Raw genomic sequence first — 24,024 nt, 5'->3', positions numbered from 1 at the left:
GACTGGTGAGAGCTGTTTTTAAATATTGCTATGAAGTCAGAGTTTTGGTGCTTGGAAAATTACAGGGTGAAATCTGTGCAGATGAAATTATACAAATGGTGCCGATTCCACCATGAAATCTGTGCAGATGAAATACAATGAAATATAATCCGATTTAGAAGACGTCTTACCTTTCACACCCAGCATAGAGCTGTAGAGGACAAAGTAACCAGTTTCGTCAAAAACTGAAATAAGAGAAAAGAATAAAGTGAGATACGATGGTAGCAGGGACATGTGCAGTAACAGTGCATCGTTGTGTCCATCATCTGTTGGTGGTTCCCTACAACTGCAGGTGGATGGTACCTGTGCACTACTCAGGTGACTGAACCCTCCAACCCATCAGAGCCTGGTTTCAGGTAGTCGAGGGTCAGTGAGGGTTTTACGAGGTCAGAGTGCAAACCCTGACCTCATCCTTTTTTTTAGTCACCTTTTGCGACACACAGGGGCTTTGATATGCCAGTCCCCACACAACATTCAATTATTTAATTTACTGGGGATATTGCACCGTGTTAATTAAACAGTGGAGGACGGGGGGTGGCTGGGTAAGGGTGGTTTTCTGTTGCTTTCAACGAAGGGAATTCTGTTTAATTAACTGAATTGCCCACTCATTGAATTAGTTTGGAAGCAGCCGAGTATTCCACAGTTCCTTAATGTAATTCTCAGCAAAGAGCAGCAGCACCCAGTGTGTATGTGACAAGGCTGATGTACCTTTTCAAGTACAATCAAACCAGCGGGCTTCTCTACAGCTCCTATCTGAGATGGGACACACTGGGATTGATCCTTGGACGTTGTAGTTGCCAAGTTAACTTCCTATGTGGCCATTCTGTGTGTGTGTGTGTGTGTGCAGTAAATGGTTAACCCTGAAATGGACTGGCTTTCCCTTCAGGGGAAGTGTTGGCCTGCACGCCTTGCCAGCAGGCTGGCATCATTCAAAAGCTACAACATTGCAAAGAAGTGCACTGTGACTGGCAGTGTATAACAACATCTAACAGTCTGGCTGATACAGTGATATGTATGTATGTATGTATATGTGTGTGTATATATATATAATATATAATTATATAGACGCACACATGCATGGAACAGTGCAGCCATAGAAAGTACAGAAGTGTCATTGCTACCACCACCACCACCACCACCACCACCAGCTATCATCATCACAAACACCACCACCACCCCTCCTCCCCTTCACCAGCACTCACCAATGTTGCAATTCCTGAAAGAGGTTGATTTCTCTAAATCTCGTTCCACGGCCATACGTCGGCCAAATTCCATGTTAGGAAGTTGTTGTTTGATCTTCAGGAGAGGTGGCCATGGTTGGGAGAGAAGAAAACAGAAACAGAAAAATTATGGTTAAAAGAAATACAATTGGAAGAGAGAAATTAGAATTAGATGGAATGATGGGAAACTGGCGAGATAAACATGAAGAACGTCAACTGTAAGCTTTTCAGAGTCAGATGGAATGATCTGAAATAGCAGTGGGAAAACCTTCGTCTGCACAGGGAAAGAATTCACCAAAAAAAAGCTTTTGGACAATTTGTTCATTGAGAAAATATTAATTGTATCAATATGCAGAATATTGATGCAAAGTAGTATTTTAACCTGGAAGATTTAAGCTGCTTCTAAGAGATTCCCCAATCTCTCTCTCTGAACAAATAATGATATCAGATGAAAAAAAAAAAACACAATCAAGTATGTCTTTTAAACTATTTAATCTTTATAAGAAATGTCTAACTTAATAGAATGCTGAATTTGTGTCTCAAGTTATGCTGTGCTGACGAGTTCAAAGGAGAATGAAATGTCACTTTACATGGCTACAGATTGAATGTGTATGTTCTGTGCTGACGGGCATGCCAAAGAATAAACCCAGCGTTTGCTCTGTGTGTTGGCAAAAGGGGACTAAAAAAAAAGGTTGAGGTAGAATTAGGCACCCTGACCTTGGCAAAACCCTCACCAGCAATGACTACCCAAATGGAGCCAGGGGTTGGAGGGCAGTCACCTGAGTGATGCAAAAATGTCACCTGCCAGGACTAAGGAATCACAAACAAATGGTGGAAGCAGTGACGCACTGCTACAGCACATGGCCCCATTCTACTATTACTACTACTACTACTACTACTACTACACCGAAGAGAGAATTCCAGCTAAAGGGATGTAATGAAACAGGAAAATACATATCATCTCCCCACAACTCCCCCCACACAATACACGACACCACCCCTCCAATAGTTGCATGGTTCACATACCTGTTGAACAGCTGTGACTCGTTCGAGGGACTCGTCAAACACTTTGGAGAGTTTACCTGTGAGAAACTTGAAGATTCGAACCTGGACAGAGAAGAAAGAGAGAAAAAAGAGAGTTGTATATGTCATCATCATCATCATGACCACCACCAGTTAATGCATCCATCTTCTCTGCTGGGATGGCTTAGATGCTTCAACAATATCCAACAAGCTGGAAAACTACACTAAGTTCCGATGTCTATTTCGGTTTGTTTCCCACAGCTGGATGCATAATAAACACATTTTACCGATGAGTTTATTAGAGTAGTTTGACTTTTAGAGTCCCTCCTAGTGTGAGGCATTTATGTATAGTAATGCCCTTAATATATATATATATATATATGGAGGAGAGAGAGAGTAGAAATGAGAATTGGTGTATAGCATAGAAGATGGCAATATACATACCTTTCGGTCAGTGGAGACTGCAGCCATTAACAAACCATTGGGGGAGAAACACATGTGGGTAGGAACAGATTTATACTGTAGAGAGAGAGAGAGAGAGAGAGATAGACAGACAAATATATATTACATATATATATATATATATATACATATATATATACATACATCATCATCATCGTTTAAAGTCCGCTTTCCATGCTAGCATGGGTTGGACGATTTGACTGAAGACTGGTGAAACCAGATGGCTACACCAGGCTCCAATCTGATTTGGCAGAGTTTCTACAGCTGGATGCACTTCCTAACGCCAACCACTCTGAGAGTGTAGTGGGTGCTTTTATGTGTCACCGACACAAAGGCCAGTCAGGCGGTACTGGTAACGGCCATGCTCAAAATGGTGTATTTTACGTGCCACCTGCACAATATATATACACATACATATATATATATATATATATATATATATATATATATATATATATATATATATATATATATATAATATAAATAATATATATATATGCATATATATATATATCATCATCATCATCATCATCATCATCGTTTAACGTCCGCTTTCCATGCTAGCATGGGTTGGACGATTTGACTGAGGACTGGTGAAACCGGATGGCAACACCAGGCTCCAGTCTGATTTGGCAGAGTTTCTACAGCTGGATGCCCTTCCTAACGCCAACCACTCAGAGAGTGTAGTGGGTGCTTTTACGTGTCACCCGCACGAAAACGGCCACGCTCGAAATGGTGTCTTTTATGTGCCACCCGCACAAGCCAGTCCAGGGGCACTGGCAACGATCTCGCTCGAAAATCCTACAGGAGCCAGTCAGGCGGTACTGGCAACGGCCACGCTCAAAATGGTGCATCTCATGTGCCACCCGCACAAGAACCAGTCCAGGGGCACTGGCAACGATCTTACTTGGCTTGCCGGGTCTTCTCACGCACAGCCCATTTCCAAAGGTCTCGGTCCGTAGTCATCGCCTCGGTGAGGCCCAATGTACGAAGGTCTTGCCTCACCACCTCAGCCCAGGTCTTCCTGGGCCATATATATAATATAAATAATATATATATATGCATATATATATATATATATATATAATATAAATAATATATATATATGCATATATACATCTATATATATATATATATATATATATATATATATATATATATATATATATATATATATATATAAGCATGTGTGGGCACAGGATGTCATGAAACGTAGGACTGAATCAATCTATTAAAACATGTGCAGTGTGTGTGTGTATGTGCATGTGTGTGTTTATGTGTGCATGTATGTGTATGTGCTTGTGTGCTTGTGTGTGTGCATAGTTAAAATCTACCTCTCCTACTAAGAAAATTGATGCTTGAGATAATGTAGCCCTAGATACACAATGTCAGAATAAAAGATAGGATGATCACAACAGTAACATCTTTGACCATGGGTCCACAGGATCAGGACTGGTCTGGGGCTACAGAACAAGGAAAGACACATGTAGACAATGTAGTCCTAGATAGACTATGCCTGAATAAAAGAAGATGGTCACAGCTGGAAGATCTGGGGCTGAACAATCACAACTCTCTCATCTATCCCTTGTTAGAGAAGAGCAGACTTACCTTAACGAAGTCATAGAGATCGGTGTCTGTTTTGTACGACCAGCTGATGTTCTTTGGGAAGCCATAGTCACGTTTAGGGCCAGTCCAATATTCCACCATTCCACTCTCATCCGAGGAGACCACCACATCGAACTGGGAGTTGTACTGTCGCAACAGGAGAAAGCAAAAGATATACATTCATATATACACACATATATACATACATATATACATACAGGTGTGTTTAACACAAATGCTGGTGCCATGTAAAAAGCACCCAGCCATACAGTTAAATGGTTGGCATTAGGAAGGGCATCTGTAGAACCGATGCCACAACAGACAGCTGGAGTCTGCACAGTTCCCTGTTGGCCAGCTCCAAGTCAAGCCGTTCAGCCCATGCCAGCATGGAAAGAGGACATTAAATGATGATGATGATGATATATATAAACATTACCAACCGACAAGGCTTTGGTCGACCCGAGGCTATAGTAGAAGACACTTGCCCAAGGTGCCACGCTGAAGCTGGTCAGCTGAAGGGCTGTCCAAAGTCCATGTCTGTTTAGGCATGGTTTCTCCAGCTGGATTCCCTTCCTCACACCAACCACTTTACAAAGTGGACTGTGCACTTTCTCCATCAGAGTCAACAAGTAACTTTCAAGACAAAGACCCCCCCCCCACCTTCAACTGACGGGGATGAATCATAATAAGAGGGAGATAGCCCCCTGCCAGTTGAAGAGAGGTTAAAACACAATACAGGGAGTGAAATGAGTGACTTGCAGAGGAGATAAAAAAGTGACCCCCCCCCCCAGTTGGGAGAATAGAGAGAGAGAGAGATGGAGGTGACACAGAGATGGAGAGTAAAGAGAGAGAGAGAATAAAGACTCACTGTCTACTTACAGAGATCAGGTGGACAGGCTTGCTGTGTAACTTGTCAACAATGTGTAACGGCTCACTCTTGCCTTTCCCATCAAAGATAAAGATACGGTTGCTTTCTTTATCCGCTCTTCAGCACCAGAAACAGAAAGACAATTATGTACACATAAACACACATACACATATATAAAACAAAATATTTTATAATATACAGAATACACATACATATATATTTATGTGTATATATATATATATATATATATATATATATATATATACACACACACATATATACATATATATAGTAAGGAAAGGGAGATAGAGAATTTCAATTATCCCTATGTGGTGACTTGAAATGCAAAAAACACATATATAATAAAAGAAGGAAAATGCACGAAGTTTATATAATTTTAATATATTTTAAATGAAATGGTATTGTGGTTGTCGACTGGTTTCGCTTTCGCTAATCATGATATTGAAATTATTGTGATTTCATATATTTTAAAGATGTTTTTAGTCTAGGTTCTTGTATGAAAGTTTGTGAATGAATCAACGAAGAAAAAAATCTAAGGGGAGTTAATTCGTGATAGTTATTATTTGGAACAGGGGAGGTAATTGCTATTTTTTTTTTGTTATTTTTGGTCCCTGTATTGTATTTTAAACTCTTTTCAACTGACAGAAAGTCACCTCCTTCATCATGATTCATCCCTATCGGTTGAGTGGGGAAGATCTTTGTCTTGTGGGTTACTTGTTGACTCAGTGATGGAGAAAGCACCCAGTCCACTAATGAGCTAAAGTAATGAGATGAAATATGTTCAGTGATGGATATGGGCGTTAGGAAGGGCATCCAGATCAGATTGGAGCCTTGTGCAGCCTGCTGGCTTGTCAGTTCTCAGTCAAACTGTCCAACCCATCCCAGCATGGAAAGTGAACATTAAATGATGATATATATGATGGGCTTCTTTCAGTTTCTGTCTACCAAATTCATTCACAAGGCATTGGTTGGTCCGAGGCTGCAGTAGAAGACACTTGCCCAAGGTACGATGCAGTGGGAGTGAACCTGAAGCCATGTGGTTGCAAAAGCAAGCTTCTTACCACACAGCCACTCCTGCGCCTGTTCATGTATTTGATAATATTTATACAGACATATATTTTTATATGTCTCTGATGGTTGTCTTCCACGCTCCCACGTGTGTGTGTGTGTGTGTGTAGGATGTCAGATGAATAAAGAATTGTTTTAGCATTTGAGGCGGCTGAAACTGGTGGGAAAGGAAGACAGGGTAAAAGTTGAATGAGAGGAGATGAAGCAGAGAAGTCTGGCATTGGGAGTGTGTGTGTGTGGGGGGGGATGACCTGCGTGAAAGGGCACAGATTGGGACCTGGAGAATAGGGTGCTCTACTAGAAGCATGGAAGCATAAGGAAAAAGAGATGGTGATGATGATGGTGATAGTGCTGATGATGAGAAGGACGACGATAAGAAGGTAGATAAAATGGCTGATATTGGTGATGATGATGACAACAATGACATATGCACTTACATTGCTAGGGCAGCAACCACATCACCCGCTGTGAACAACCAGCAACAGCAGGAAGGTGGGAAAGAAAGTTTTAACATATTGATCATATCTGAAATAGAGAGAGACAGACAGACACAAACATATATATATATATTTCATTTCATTTCAAAGTTTCAGCTCAGAGCTGCGGCCATGCTGATGCACCACCGTATAAATAAATATAATATATATAAATATAATATATTTTAATGTAATTGCTTTAGGCGTCATGTCTATTTAGCGGTTCGGCAAAAGTGACCGATAGAATAAGTACTAGGCTTATAAAGAATAAGTCCTGGGGTTGATTTGCTCGACTAAAGGAGGTGCTCCAGCATGGCCGCAGTCAAATGACTGAAACAAGTAGAAGAGAGTATAGGATTGCATCAAAGCTCTTATTTAAATTGATATATATATATATATATATATATATATACACACACACACATACACACACACACATACATATCTGATGGCCATCCACTTGTGACCAGGGAAGATCATTGCTGACCTTTCGGAATATTGTGTACTCTTGGACATATTATATACATATTCTTTTCCTTGCTTCAGTCATTTGACTGTGGCCATGCTGGAGCACCGGCTTTAGGTGAACAAATCGACCCCAGGACTTATTCTTTGTAAGCCTAGTCCTTATTAGTCTTTTTGCTGAACTGTTAAGTTATGGAGGCATAAACACACCAATATCGGTTATCAAGCGATGGTGGGGGGGGGGATAAACACTGACACGCAGATACATTCACAAGATTTTGGTTGTCCCGGGGCTGTAGTAAAAGGCACTTGCCCAAGATGTCATGCAGTGGGACTGAACCTGGAACCATGTCGGTGAGAAGCTTCTTACCACACAGCCACACCTGCACCTATACATATATATATATGTGTGTGTGTGTGTGTGTGTGTATTTCACGCAGAAATCTCAAAAGTAAATAGACAGCATAGTTTCTTTGGTTTTTTCCTTTCGAAAGATTTATTTCTGGAAACCAAATAATGCTGTTTAATGCTTTTAAATCCTTAATCTGGGATTTAATATAAATGCCTTATTTAGATTTTAAGGATTCAACCCATTTGAGTATCCAACTAATGAGGAGTGACCAAATGGGTAAAACACTATAAGGGGTGTCTATTTACTTTTGAGGTGTCTGTGTGTAGACCTACATATGAGCAGAACCTTCACATCTATATGAATGGGGTAGACAGAGGGGTTAGGGTAGAGTAGATGAGGGTGTTGAGGTGACATACAACTGTAAATAGTGAGTTAGACACAACAGTAGAAGGGCCTTGGTCACCCCATCCCCACCCGTTATTTTGACTACCACCACCACAATTGCTACCGCCTCGACACACCAACACCCCGTCCTCACCTCCATTATTTTGACTACAACCACCAACAACGCAAATGCTACCACCTCAACACACCAACACCCACCTCTATTATTTTGACTACAACTGCCTCGATATACCCCCCCCCCCCCGCTATTGCATGCCTACATTACAGCCACATCCTGCACCACCACCGCCTCACCCTTTCATACAATCTCCCTCCCACCTGATCCCTTGGAAATCAAGATTGTCACATACCACATTCCACTACTCCTCTCCACCGTACAACACACACTGTTTGCCTCAGCGTGCGCGTGTGTATGTGTGAGTGAGTGAATGTGTGTATATATATATATATATATATACGCATGTATATATATGTGGTAAGACGCTTCCTTCCCAACCACATGGTTGCAGGTTCAGTCCCACTGCATAGCACCTTGGGCAAATGTGTGATTTGATTTTGGTAGAGAGAAACTGAAAGAAGCCCCATCCATATACACACTTATCTATATATAAACTGGTCAGAAAGTCTCAAGAGAGCTGGAGAGCAGAAGGTCTTCTGATTTGAAATCCCCTTCCTCAGGCATGTGCTTTGTCCCTTAACCCCTTACACTCTGAGAGTTCCAGGTCATGACTGCTGGTTGCCCTTCTGCTGACACTTTTCAGCCCCTTGGATATCAGAGATTTGTGCATTTAAACCGCTTGGAGGTCTCATCCAGTTGGAGCTCTTCTTCATTAACTCATCTTTCGAACTTATACTGAAAGAAGAAATAACCCTGATTATCTTGGCAGTGGGCAGACATCAATCGGAGTTACTTCCCTTAGTATTAAGACTCCCCCCCCCCAAAAAAAAACTTCATTTGCTATTATTTATACACCATTATAAGGTGGGTGGTAAGATGGTAGAATTGTTAGCACGCTGGATGAAATGCATTCTGAGTTCAAACTCCACCAAAGTCGACTTTGCTTTCATCCTTTCGAGGCTGATAAATTAAATACCAGTTACACACTGGGGTTGATGTAATCAGCTGGCCCCCTCCCTCACATTTTTAGGCCTTGTGCTTAATGTAGAAAGGATTATTTGCACACCGTTACACATGTTTCGTTTGCTAAAAGGAGTTGCAAATTGGTACAGGTGGGAGAAGAACATGAAAGACATCTTGGAAATCCTTCAGACAGAGAAGCAAAATAATATTATAACTATTTCAGATTCCATCTCCGAAAATTCGCTCACAGGGCTTTGGTTTGCCCAAGGCTGTAACCGAAGGCATATGTCCAAGATGGCATTGACAAGATTGAACCCAAAACTATGTGATTGGGAAGCAGGCATCTTAACCACGCAACCATGTCTCCACATTCATATATATATATAGAAACATAAACACACATATATATATATACATACTTACACACGTATGTATATATATATGTATATGAAGGTATGTGTAAGTGTGTGCATGTGTGTGTATATATATATATATATATATATACACACACACACACACACACACATATACAACGGGCTTTTTTCAGTTTCCGCCTACCAAATCCACTGAGAAGGCTTTTGTTGGTTCAAGGCTAAAGTAGAAGAAACTTGCCCAAAGTGCCATACAGTAGGACTGAAACCAGAACCATGTGGTTGGGAAGGAAGTTTTTTTTACCACACAGCCACTCCTCTGTGTGTGTGTGTGTCCTATCCATGCATGGAAGATGAATGTTAAACAATGATGGTGATGATGACAATGATGATGCTACACACACACACACACACACACATCTCTATCCCCAGACAGAAATGCAATGAGGTTTCACAATGTAAAAGTGCAACCCTCACTTCACCTCATGGTGGTGGTGGGGAGTGGAGTGGAGTGGAAGCAGTGAGGTCTGTTTAGTCTGTCTCCCTTCCCACCACCACCACCACCACTACCGCTGTCTGTCTGTCTCTGCGTCTGACCCTTGTCCCTCCTCACAACTGACAACACCTGCTGGTCACCAAAACAAACTTGACAGGTTGAAAGTCAGAGAGGGAGAGGGAGCCAGGGAGACAGAGAGAGAGAGTGTGTGTGTGTGTGTGTGTATGTGTGTGTGTGTGTGTGTGTGTGTGTGTGATTGTTTTAATGCATAGACATATATCTACATTAATGCAGACATGAGACAGAAAACGTGTATGTGTATGTATACATACACACACACACACACATACATCTGCATATATACCTATGCACACACACACATATACATACATACATATATACACACACACACATATGCTGCATGGTATGATTTTCAACAAACAGTATGGCAGTCAATCAATTAGGAGAGGAAAATTATTGTTATAATAAAAATACAAAATAATCTTGTTTTTTTTCAAATTTCAACCAGGAAACCCTGTGTAACTGTATTTCACAAAGCTTTGTGTGGGTTTTATCCTTTCTCTCTCTCTCTCAATATATATATATTAGGTTATTTCACATGAAATGTCGCATTTTTAATTCTTATTCCAGTCATTTAAAAACTCAATTACGTATACCTTGCATTTAATCTTGACTTATTTTCTGTCCCAACAATATTGATATACAAAATTTGTACCCACAGACCTTATGAAAATGATAACAACCAAACTATGATGAGTGATTTTCTCGTGTGAGTACAAACTGGGTCACTGCCTCAGAAGCTCAATGGAATATCAAGCGGGCCCTTGGTGATAATTTTGTTGACATCAGAACTGTTCAGAGATAGTTCCAAAGCTCTCATTCAGGAGATGATAGCCTTGAAAATCAGCCAAGGGGTAGGCCAAAAATCAGTTATTTGGCATGATGGATTAAATGCTTTGGCTGAACAAAATCTGAGAACAAAGGTTCGAAAACTTTCGTCAGAATTCCAAACACCTTGCACAACTGTTTTTGGACAACTGTAAAAAATTTGGAAAGTCAAGAAAACGGACAGGTTCGTTCCACATCGACTAAACATGTTTGCAATACTAACCAAAGTTGACGACATCAAACACCTTCACAGATTTGTCATTTGATATGGTGCAGTAATATTCGCCGTTGCTGCTTGCTGCAACATCCTCAATGTTTCCTGAAATGACAACAACAACAACAAGTAATAGATGCAGGGGTGGTTGTGTGGTAAGAAGCTTGCTTCCCAACCACATCGTTCTGGGTTCAGTCCCACTGCGTGGCACCATGGGCAAGTGTCTTCTACTATAGCCTTAAGTTAACCAAAGCCTTGTGAATGGATTTGGTAGATGGAAACTGAAAGAAGCCTGTTGTATATATATAAACACATCATCGTTTAACGTTCGCTTTCCATGCTAGCATGAGTTGGACGATTTGACCGAGGACTGGTGAAACTGGAAGTCTGCACCAGACTCCAATCTGATCTGGCAGTGTTTCTACAGCTGGATGCTCTTCCTAACGTCAACCACTCCGAGAGTGTAGTAGGTGCTTTTACGTGCCACCGGCACGAGGGCCAGTCAGGCAGTACTATACATGGGTGCAGGAGTGGTAAGTAGCTTGCTTCCACATGGTTCTGGGTTCAGTCCCACTGTGTGACACCTTGGGCAAGTGTCTTCTACTATGGCCTCGAGCCAACCAAAGCTTTGTGAGTGGATTTGGTAGATAGAAACTGAAAGAAGCCCATTGTATATATATGTGTGTGTGTGTCTGTTTGTCTCCCCCCCCACCACCACCATCGCTTGACAACCAATGTTGGTGTGTTTATGTCCCCTTAACCAGGTGGTTCAGCAAAAGAGACCAATAGAATAAGCCCCAGGTTTACAAGAAATAAGTCCTGGGGTCAGTTTCTGCAATGTTGCCCTACCAGGGGGGGGGGAGGTAGGACAACCACACCCTTTTGCAATCCCCTTAAATGCAGGAACTTTCCAGCACCCTCTCCTACACTAGTCTCCCCAACCCTGGGGTGTAGGTTCTGTATGGTGTGCTCTTCCTGTGTAGTACTGTATGGTCTGGTGGAGCGTCATCTTATGCGGTGTTGTGCTGACAACAAAGAGATACTCCCAGGTTACCTAGGTGACTGCGGAAATGCTTCACAAACTCGATGCCAGCTTCTTCCAGTTTCCTCCAGAACTTCACGTGACCATCAATACTGGCTGTGATTATAAAACCAGACCTGCAGGAGAAACGAGAGACAAGGAACATTAATGCAACAACAACAACAACAACGGCAGACAGTGAGGCAACATCTATGCGGTCACTCATTCTGCTAGAAATAACAACCAAAGCTTCCTTCAATTACACACCATCATATGAAGACAGTTCTAGAACATATCTCATCATAGGCTCACTGGATTAGGACTGGCCTGTGGTTAAACACCAACGACAAGGAAGGACATATTAGATAATATAGTCCCAGATCCACTTATGTTTGAATAACAAACAGGATGGTCACAGCTGGAACATCTTAGAGCATAGCCCTGGCCTGGGGTTAAACAACAACCAAACTACAGAATAAATGTTGTATGCTATTTAGTAACCCGTTATTCATCTGTTTTATCCATATATATATATATATATATATATATATATATATATATATATATATATATATATATATATATATGTATGTATGTGTGTATGTATGTATGTGTGTGTGTGTGTATGTTTTAATATTTCACATACTTTTGGACAGGATTTTCTGTAACTGATATGGCCAGTAGAGGAATGACATATTTTGTCATCTCTGCAAGACTGGCCCCAGCGCTCCTGGCCAACTGACACTTTTTACAAGATGATGAGGTGGACATGGATAGAAGGTCTTACTGGATCAAGGTTAAACTTCAGGTTAAACAACTGTGACAAAAACAATAAGCAGAAAGTGCAAACTGTCCTTACTTGGTGACTGTGATGTGCGCAATTACATCGCGGTGCATGTAGCTGTATTCATAAGTTTCAGCCGAAGGGAGGTTATCCAGGTACACCTGTTCATATTCCAGCACTGAAATATAATTAGACAAAAATTAATACACAAACAGCAACAATCAGAAATAATGATTGTTTCTAATATAAATGAAAGGCCAGGAATTTTGAGGGGAAGGGAATGGTTGTTAATATCAATACCAGTTTTTGAAATCGTACCTTTATCTGCCCTCAAAGGATAAAAGGGTAAAGCTGACTTTAGTATGATTTGAACTCAGCACAACTAAATACTGCCGTATGTTTGGCTCGGCCCTCTACTGATTCTACCAATCCAACCAACCCTACTGCTTTTAATAACTGTTCGAAACTATGCACCCCCCCAGTACTTCACTCGTACTTTACCAGCCCCAGAATGATGCAAGAGAACACAGAGCCACATGTGAAAAGCTGGAACAAATGCTGCAAGACACTCACCCAATGGTCAGAGGATTCACCCAGTTTCCCATCATCATCATCGTTTAATATCTGCCTTCCATGCTGGCATGGGTGGGATGGTTTTGACAGGAGCCAGCCAGGCAGGGGTCGGCACCAGATTTGTGTGACTGTTTTGGCAGGATTTTTGCACCTGGATGTCCTTCCTAACACCAGCCCCTCAGCAGAGTGGACTCAGTGCTTTTTACACGGCTCAAGCACAGGAGTGGTCAGTTTTGATATCTTCATAACAATGACTTTCAAATTTTAACACAAGGCCAGCAACTGTGAGGGGACGTGGAGAGTCAATTGCATCCCCCACCGCAGACTTTATTTTATGCCCCCCCCCCCCCCCAGGATAAACAGCAAATTTGACCATCACAGCATTTCAACTCAGAATGTAAAGCCAGATGAAATGCTGCTAAACATTTCAGCATTTTGTCTGTGGTGCTAACAATTCTGCCAGCTTATAACCTTAATAATAATAATAATAATAATAATAATAATCCTTTCTACTGAAGGCACAAGGCCTGAAATTTCGGGGGAGGGGACTAGTGGATTACATTGCCCCCCCCCCCCCCCCAGTGCTTTACTGGTACTTAATTTATCAACCCTGAAACGATGAAGGGCAAAGTTGACCACGGCGTAATTTGAACTCAGAACATAGTGACAGGCGAAATACCACTAAGCATTTCATCCAGCATAATAACAACAATAATAATAATAATAATAATAATGGACTCTCCTGTTGTTCCGGTTTGGCTGAATGACCTTGTTTCTAGTGACAAAGAGTGTGTGCCATACATTAGCTCACTCTTTCCATCAAATTGATGTTTACCTGAACAGGAACCACGGTGTGTGTGCCATTCGTCAGGTGTCGAAGTGATCACAGAGCAACGAGAGACGAAGTGTTTCACTCAACGATAATGCCCCACCCAGTCTCGCGACTGAGACCATGATCATGCGTGTAACACCCTAACCACTCGGCTATGTATATAATAATAATAATAATAACTATTATTATTATTTCAAGTTCCACTTGAAGAGGAAGATGAGAGTAGAGAGGGAAGTGCTGTCTCATAGCAAATTTATTGAAAGGTGGGTAAATATCAGTAAAATGGCCAGTATGAACGGACCAATTCTGAGGATACACCTGTAAAAAAAAAAGGGTAATATAAAAGGAGAAAGGGCTCTCTACCCCTTTCTTATTTTCTGACCAGGCTCCCGTGGCTTTTATGGGTTTTTCCACGTGTAACCTTTCGAAGCCCCCCCCCCCCTATTGGGAGTTTTATTTGTTATATCTTTCTCTGTTTTCCTCACTGTTTACACGAACGTTTTCTTTTCAGACAAAACCCTTTGTAACCTTCGTCCTGTCTTTGTCCTTACATGTTCTTAATTTATATTAGCCCTTGTGGCTAATAAAACCAGAATCAATTGTGATTAGTATTACTTCTTTATTGGCCGCAAGGGCCGAACACAAAACAGACGAGGACAATACAAGAGAAGGGACAAGTGGGGTTTTGAACAACAAGTATACAATGAATAACAAGAGAATTCTGACAACAAAAACCCCAAATGGCGAGATTGATAGATAGATAGATTGATAGATAGATAGACAGATAGATAGATAGATAGATTGATTGATTGATTGATCGGTTTATGGGGGGAAGGGAAAAGATCGGGTTCAAGAACAAAGAGGTACAGAAAGAACGAGTTTCAAACATTAAGAGGAGCGGGAAAAAAACCTCCTCGAAGTATAATAGATATATAATGGATACCTTTCTTCTTCTTGGGTTTTTGGGCCTCGTGTGGCATGGGACCGATCCAGACATCGTCTTCGTCTTCGTTCACGGATGTGTTTTGATCGTTTCTTTCCTTCTCAGAAAAATTTCTCTTTCGATTGTCAGCCATGACACCAAACACGTTTATTTACTTTCCGTGTCAGGAGAGTTCCACAGTGAAGAGCGGACATCTGAAAGAGGCCAGGGAGAAATCATTGTTTTGGAAAAGAAAACATCAACACACACACACACACACACACACTCGCTTTTCCTCTTTTTTTCTATCGCTCTCTCTCCCTCCCTCTCTTTTTGTCCCCCTCCTTGTTTCTCTCTCTCTTTTCTTTCCCTCTCTCTTTACATCTCCCCTTTTTTGTTTACTAGGTCTTCTTTTTCGAAATCCTTGTTTAGCTCTGCTTAAATCAGATTATAAAAATAGGTGATGGCGTGTGTGTACAGAAATATCCTAAACAATTTCACACCTCACTGGGCTTAATCATCCGAATCCAGTCTCAGGTCTGCATCTTCAGTCAACCTGACAGTCTTGGACAAATCCAAACTCTTCAAGCATTCATCCCAAACCCTAAAGGTTAAAAGGATCGAAACGAAACTCCTTTAAAATATTGAATTTCTGAAAACTTTACCCTTGCACAATCGTAATCTCCTATGTCTTTTTTTTTTTTCTTAAAGGGTAGACTTTAAAAAAAAATTCGTAAACAGTAAAAGTGGAAAACTTTTGAAATTACTGAGTTTTTTTTATGTTTGTATCAAAGGCGCTTCTTCAGAAACGCATTTCTCCGACACTAACCCTAATCTTAATCCTAACCCCCAACACTTTGAATTAATTGGAGAGGTGTGTTTCTGAAGAAGCGCCGTATCAATTTTTTCTATTTCCTCTAAGATCGTATCACTGATACAAATCCGAAGAAAGTCTTTGTTAGTTTACGACTCTGTTGCATAGGATTACCTTTGGACATAAATTTATTCAAGACGGTGATCGTGTCTGCCGTTTTAAGTTAACTGTGAGTTGAGAAATAGACAGAGACCAGCTTAGAAAACATGAGAAGGGGGCAGTAACAGGGAGCATTAGAAAATGGTTAGAAAAGTAGCTTAGGCAACAGGTACGTTTGGAAGGGGTGTTAAGCATCCATACTTTACATCTGGTACACCATATATTATTTCTATCAACACCTTTTCTACATTTTGAACCATTTTCTTGAAGGAATTAGTGGTTTGTCCCTTTTCTTGCTTACTAGAACTTTGGTCTGGTTTAGTTTAAATTCAAAGTCCTAGGTTTTCTTTTCTAATTCTGCCACAGATTCACCAGTAACAATAGAGGCATCAGCATTGGAACTGCTCCTATTGGTAACCAGTCTTAAACTCCTCTGTTATCATCTGGGGGAGTACAATAAATAAGAGGGGACTAAGAACAGAGCCCTGATGAACTCTTGCCTACACACTACATTCACTGTGATGCTCATTGCTAACTTTCACCTCACTGACAGCACCCCCTGTACATGGCTTTGGGGGCTCCCCCCAGCCATTTCTCAACCCCCTAACTTCTGCAGCATCCTTCAAATGAGGGAGTGGGGGGGGCTAGGTTTCCTCCATGTCAATAAATTCAAAGTTCAGTGCTCTAGTTTCGACTAACAACCTCTTCTAAAGTTACTTTACTAGGAAGTGAGCATCAGTAGTGCTTTTGCCTAGATGATAGATTAACAGATGGACGGACGGACAGACAAACGGATGGATAGTTAGATCGGTATTAAGATAAATAGATAGATAGACAGACAGACAGACAGACATAGATAGATTGATAGAAAGATAGAAATAGACAGATAGATAAATAGATAGACAGATAGATAATGTGACAGACAGACAGATAGATAGATAGAGAGGCAGATGAGAGAGAGAGATAGCTATAAAAAAGAGAAAGGTAGATGTTAAGGTATCAAGGTAGATAGACACACGCACACATTTCCACATATACATAATATTAGTGCATTCATGAATGCAATGTGATGTAAAGTGCATGTATGCTTCCATGTGTACAATTCCCATGCACCTGCATGTGTATGTGTGTGTGCGTTTGTATATGAGTGCATGTGAGAGAGAGGGGGGGAAGGAAGTCTGTAAATGTGTGTGTATGGGAGCATATGACAGAGAGAGAGAACGAAGTGAGAGAAAGAGGTTGTGTGTGTGTGTTGATTGATTAAACTATCAATCAACAGAAAACGCGACCACCACTGGCGGTGGTGGTGCTGAGGAGTGTTTTGTGGTGGTGTTGCTGTTTCGCCCTTGGTCAAGCTCGATCCAGTGGGAAAATGGATCAAAGACATTTCACCCATGACTCTTCCATCTGTTTGTGCTTTAGAAATTGCTCAATACGCAGAGGATAGCAGTAACTTCTGTTTCACTGGAGATTGTAGCACTGACCTGTATGGTGTCAATCTGTTCATGCATATTTGTCTGTCTGGCTGTCAGTCAGTCAGTTTCTCTATTTCTATATCTTACTTACTTATCTACCTATACGACTATCTTCAAATCTTTCTATTTATATAACTGCCTGTCTATATCACTTTATCTATCTATCTATCTATCTGTCTATCTATCTATCTGTCTATCTATCTATCTATCTATCTATCTATCTATCTATCTATCTATCTATCTATCTATCTATCTATCTATTTATCTATCTATCTGTCTGTCTGTGTGTCACTCTGTCTCTTTATCTATCTGTCTATCTTTCTTTCTCTCTCTCTCTCCCTCTCTCTGTATCTGTATACATGTGTGTGTATGTGTATTTAGATGCAAATATATATATATATATATATATATATTCCCTTCCATACTTTAAAGAGGTCATAGGTCAACAGGTTTTGGGATTTGAAGATATGTTCTAAAGCTAGACCCTTTATGGATGAGAAACCCTGGGTAAAAAAGACCCCATAAACCGGCCTTCACCAGGAAATAATATATATATATATATATATATATATAAAGAATATATGTATGAATACGTGATGGAAATGAGAGGAAGGTGGAGTGAGGAAGAAAGTGAGAAAGAGGAGGGGGAGGGGGTCAGAAGGTTAGGGAGATTTGGCAGTGTTCGTGGGAAAGTGAATGGAAAATGAAGTTACGTGTGTGTGTGTGTGTGTGTGCATGTCTTTGTGAGCACACTGGGCGCCTGTGTGCGTGTATGTGTTTGTGTGTGTGGTGCTTGGTGTTGCCGTGGTAGGTTGTAGAGCACACACACACACACACACACACACCTCCGTACAGACATACAGACGTGCATATATAATATATATTCGTATATATATATATATATATATATATATATATATATATATATATATATAAATAAATACATATAGGTGAGCAAGTGTATATACACGTGGTATGTATATATATTTTTATGTGTATACATATATATCTGTGTGTGTGTGTGTATATATATATGCAGAGAGAGAGAGGAGGGGAACAAAGAGAGAGAGAGAGTGTGTGTGTGTGTGTGCGCCTATGTGTCTGTCTGTTCGTCTCTCTGGGTGAGTGTTAACAACCGCTAACCAGCAGGAGTTCTCTTTGCTGCAGACCTCCACAGTATGCATATAACATGTGCAGCGACATGCATCCGCGAACAGCTATATTGGTATGTATATACACACACACACGCACACACACACACACATGCATGCATGCGGATACATACATGCACACATTTATGTACACACATACATGTGTACAAACATAGCTGTACACATATCCACAGCCTTTGTGTGCTCCAGCTTGGCTTTCTATATATACACATATATATATGTATGTATGTATGTATGAATCTGTGTACGTTTGTATAGCACACCTTTACACACTTATGATGTATATAAAGTTAATGTGTTTGTCTTTGCTTTATTGTGTGTTTATATTCTATCAGGATAAATGTCTGTTCCTCTCACTCTCTTATAAACACACACACACACACATACATAGTTATGCATATATGTAAATATATATATATATATACATACATACACACACATAAATCTATACATATCACACACACACACATATTCACACATATATATGATATACATTCACAAATACATACATACATATATATGTATATATATATATATATATATATATATATGTATATATATATATATATATATATATATGTATATATATATATATATATACATATATACATATATATATATTCACACATATATATGAATGTAAAAATATGCATTTTCATTTTTATACCCAGCTCTGTCCAACTCACTTCTTCGCCAAAAACAGTACGGAAAGGAGACACAAACATGCTGAAAGGAGTGCTCCAGCATGGCACTGCCATTTTGCTGAAACCAGTGCAAGATATATTGCTTGCCATGACCCTTCAGTTCATGACAAAATATTTGGCACACCAGCGTCACTTATGGCATGGTCTTGGTCATTTTAAGACTTACTGGAGCCGGTTCTGTCTGTTTGCAGGTCTGCCTGGCTATATAGTCGATTTCTTTCAGCCAAAAATGAACGAAAATAAGAGAAGTATCAGACCCAGTATATGACTGGTACTATACTGATCAACCCACAAAATAAAACTGATCTTGATAGGGTTTGTACTTGAATACAGACAGCCCTGAATGGGAAGAAAATCACAGCTCGTTAGAACCTCTAACAATTTGGTATGCTTAAACACACACACACACACACACACTCTCTTCTGTCAGCTTACACTGAGCATCAAGCTTATACATCCCATGTGTATGTCTTTTTCACTTTCAGTTATTCTTAATTTTCAATTTGCCCTGTGAATGTGTGTATATGTATCTATATGTAAAAATATGTATAGCATATATATATGTATTCACATTTGCATATCTACATGCACACACACACGTGTATGTATAACTGTATCTATGTACTTATCTAACGACATGTATATATGTTTATTAATACCTGCCCTATCTTCCTCTCTATCAATCAACATCTATCTATCGTTCTATCTATCTAGATCTCTATCTGTCTATCTCTTTATATATCTATCTATCTGTCTATCTATCTAGCTATTTGTCTATCTATCTGACTGTCTATGTGACTGTCTGTCTTTTTATCTTTCTATCTGTCTGTCTGTATCTATATATTTATATTAATCTGTTCATCTACATCTATCTATCTATCTATCTGCCTGTCTGTCTTTTTATCTCTATCTATCTTTATCTATCAATCTATCTATCTATCTATCTATCTATCTATCTATCTATCTATCTATCTATCTATCTATCTATCTATCTATCTATCTATCTATCTATCTATCTATCTATCTATCTATCTGTCTAGCTATCTGTCTATCTATCTACCCATATATATATATATATATATATATATATATATATATATATATAAAACTATATATCTATATCTATATCTATCTATATATATATATATATATATTCCATATGCCTGTATCTGTTTGTATTCGTTAACTGTTACAACATACTACCTACCTCTACATGCCACCATTCTGATATATTAACACAATTTTAAGCAATATTCCACAGCAGTTGAGGAAGCTATCAACAAGATGGCGGATATCACTCTGCTTCTGTGTATATACTTGCACACATACATGCATACTCATATACACATATTTGGTTGCAATATATAGATGCAATACAGATATATAAAAACATACATGATGCATATGAAATATATATACATATTAGAAATGTATATATGTAAAAGTTATACAATCATAGGAAATGTATATGATATATATATATATATATTCTATCTCTTATCCTTTGTTTCAGTCATTTGATTGTGGCCATACTGGGGCACCACCTTGAGTGGTTTTTAGTCAAAGAAATTAACTCTTGGAACTTTGTGAGATCTAGTACTTCTAGTATCAGTCACTTTTGCTAAACTGCTAAGTTACACAAATGTAAAACTCCAACACCTGTTGACAAGCTGTGGTGAGGGACAAACACAGACACACATACATCCACGTGTGCACGCATATATACACATACGCACACATACATATATGTAGGGTGTCCCCCCCAAACATTGACCTCGTTTGAGATGTCCATTTCGGAGTGACTCTATGGTCAAGAGAAATGAAACTTAATAGGCTGAATTTTCAACATAACAAGTTTTATTCTGCAGATTTCCAATGAACTAAATTCTGTGAGATGACAATTTTATAATGTTATAAAGTTATCACAGTTCTTTGAGATGATGCAGAACACATTCACTTTTGGTGAGTCCCTTTCGTGTTCAATTCTGTGATTTGGATTTTCTTTGCCCTAAAGGCAAACATTTTGCTTGTTCACTTTGCTATTCATATGGAATGTGGCCTCATTGCTGAAAACAAGACAATTTCCAAAGTTGTTGTCTTCAAGTTTCTCTGGCATTTCTTCGCAGTACATTTTACGCTTTTGCTTCTCAACAAGCTTTCAATTCTGCTCAAGCTGAAGTTTGTAGGGGTCAGCCACAAGCATTTTCTTATGACATGCCAAGCAGTTGGGGACCCAGGTTTCCAGTCTTCCTCTTCGCACAGATTTCTTTGGACTTTGGCTAAGCATTTCCCAAAGTTGGTTCACCGTCTCTCCTAAAACTGCCGGCCATCCAGATCCTTTTTTTCCAGTGCAAACAGCTTTCCTTTTGAAACTTCTCATGACACAACCAAATCTGTCTCCATGTTGGTACTTGTTTAAGAAATCTTCTAACAAATGCACGTTCACATTTGACTGAGTTTGGGAGTATTTCAATACACAAAATGCCTTTTCTGATGTAGTAAATGGCATGTCTAATCCTGAAAAGAAAACCATGCGAAGATCATATTTTTAAAATTTATTGAATTCTAGACATGCTGCTAAAATTTGAGACAATTTGGATGAAACTTGTTCACACTATTAGGTTATGAAATGATGTCAAACTTTTTGGCACACCCGGTGTGTGTGTGTGTATGTGTGTGCGCTTATATATATATATTCACACCCACACACACATATATGGGTGTTGTCTACTCCTTATGCAGAGTCTAACCACCTCTTGTACCTACTCCTTAGGTCCATCATGGCGTCTGATGTGGCTTTTTAAACCAGGCATTGTATTAAAAAGGCACCCACATAGATTGCATATCTGATTTGGACCACCAAGTGCTGCAGTTAAGTTTTGATCTTTGTGGATCTTAAAATGTCTTTTGAGGCCTCCATTAGATTTGCAGACCTTCTGGCATACATTGCATTCAAAAGTGTGCACAGACATATCAGCAGAATAGCTGGCGGGAGTTCGTTTTTCATGGGTCTGCAAATGAGATTTGAACCCAGCAAAAGAAAGCATGGTCTATCACAAATTGTGGACCCCAAAAGATGGTCAGGACTCATTTTCTCATTGATCATAGAATTCTTCTTTAAATTTCTTTCCAGTTTTGAATGGGTCATCCTGGTTTCTTCAAAAGCTTTCTCTCTACTATCTACATCCAACTTGATCTGATGCAAGGGTTTCTATGGCCATTTTTGGCTTCACACGCTTGTGTTCTTCCCAAAAATTGCACCATAACACTCTCAAGAGTTTCATACTCCACTTCCGATTTCTCATTTGATGATCTCCTTCAGTTGCACATAAGCACTCTTTCAGATATTCCTACAAGAAAAAAATCAGGGTTAGTCAAGTCTGGGGAACGTGAGGGGCCATTCAAAGTAGACCTCACACATGGTTCCAGCAAGATGGGGGCAACTGCTCATACTGCAAGAGAAAGATTGCAGTTGCTACGGCAGCGCTTTGGAGAAAGAATAATCTCCCACTATGGCAATGTCAACTGGCCTTACTAATTCCCTACAACAAGAGAAATTACAAAATTGTATCTTTAGTAGCAAAGATATCCTGTCAGGCACACAGTGACCGACAACAGAATGTCACGGTTGAGTCTACTGTGTATCTGACAATATATGTCTAGGTTGCAAATGAAAGTGTAAGGGGGTCATGGCCATTTGCATGGTGGTCGCATTTTATTGGTTAATTTTCAATAACCATCAACCAATGAGCAATAGTTTGGCATTTAGCTGTCTTTGAGAGTTTCGTCTTACTCGTTTTAGCCTTCTCTTCATTGCATAGTTTGTTGGTTTAGATTTTACGAATGATTTTCTAAAATTTTTATTATACTCTTTTACTTGTTTCAGTCATTTGACTGCGGCCATGCTGGAGCACCGCCTTTTAGTCGAACAAATCGACCCCAGGACTTATTCTTTGTAAGCCTAGTACTTATTCTATCGGTCTCTTTTGCCGAACTGCTAAGTTACAGGGACGTAAACACAGCAGCATCGGTTGTCAAGCAACGGCGGGGGGGACAAACACAGACACACAAACATATACACACACATACATATGACGGGCTTCTTTCAGTTTCCGTCTACCAAATCCACTCGCAAGGCTTTGGTCGGCCCGAGGCTATAGTAGAAGACACTTGCCCAAGTTGCCACGCAGTGGGACTGAACCCGGAACCATGTGGTTGGTAAGTAAGCTACTTACCACACAGCCACTCCTGCTCCTGGTTGACATGTTTCAGTTTAATTTCATTAAATTACATTTTATAATTAAAACTTATGAAATCATGAAAAAATCCTCAAAAAAAAAATGCATGTTGGGCGAATGGGGAGGAGGTACACAAAAATAACACCACTTCAAAAGCAGATATCAAAGATTGATCTGGTGGAGCAACACGGTCATCTGAACGGTGAAGAGTGAAACGGGGTGAAGACATTTCTTTATTGATTTCATTCGCTAAAA

The 24,024-nt window shown here is 39.8% G+C and overlaps 2 protein-coding genes across 5 annotated transcripts in view; one reads left to right on the top strand and one right to left on the bottom strand.

Moving 5' to 3' along the window:
• LOC106873333 (peptidylprolyl isomerase domain and WD repeat-containing protein 1) overlaps positions 1-15,412 on the bottom strand; it is a 20,740-nt gene extending 5,328 nt beyond the window's left edge. The window contains exons 1-11 of the mRNA XM_089343960.1: positions 15,229-15,412; positions 12,956-13,058; positions 12,130-12,233; positions 11,085-11,180; positions 6,744-6,831; positions 5,229-5,334; positions 4,353-4,496; positions 2,727-2,801; positions 2,286-2,366; positions 1,242-1,335; positions 171-224 (exon numbers count right to left, since the gene is read on the bottom strand). Coding sequence (XP_089200086.1) covers positions 171-224; positions 1,242-1,335; positions 2,286-2,366; positions 2,727-2,801; positions 4,353-4,496; positions 5,229-5,334; positions 6,744-6,831; positions 11,085-11,180; positions 12,130-12,233; positions 12,956-13,058; positions 15,229-15,361 — 1,078 coding nt within the window. The 5' untranslated portion in view covers positions 15,362-15,412. The remainder of the gene's footprint in view (positions 1-170; positions 225-1,241; positions 1,336-2,285; positions 2,367-2,726; positions 2,802-4,352; positions 4,497-5,228; positions 5,335-6,743; positions 6,832-11,084; positions 11,181-12,129; positions 12,234-12,955; positions 13,059-15,228) is intronic.
• Positions 14,408-24,024, top strand: part of LOC106873338 (uncharacterized) — a 25,140-nt gene continuing 15,523 nt past the window's right edge. The window contains exon 1 of one of the 4 annotated variants that reach the window (XM_089343963.1): positions 14,408-14,548. The gene's annotated coding sequence lies outside the window, so the exon portion shown is untranslated. Of the gene's footprint in view, positions 14,549-18,740; positions 18,881-21,474; positions 21,494-24,024 lie in introns of those variants that run through there. The other 3 variants (XM_089343962.1, XM_089343964.1, XM_089343961.1) reach the window with 3 other exon arrangements.

Source organism: Octopus bimaculoides, chromosome 28 (assembly GCF_046866305.1).
Source record: "Octopus bimaculoides isolate indiv1 chromosome 28, ASM4686630v1, whole genome shotgun sequence".
NCBI classification, from domain to species: Eukaryota; Metazoa; Mollusca; class Cephalopoda; order Octopoda; family Octopodidae; genus Octopus; species Octopus bimaculoides.
Note: the sequence above shows the minus strand (reverse complement) of the source record. Positions and strands in the feature narration are given on the sequence as shown.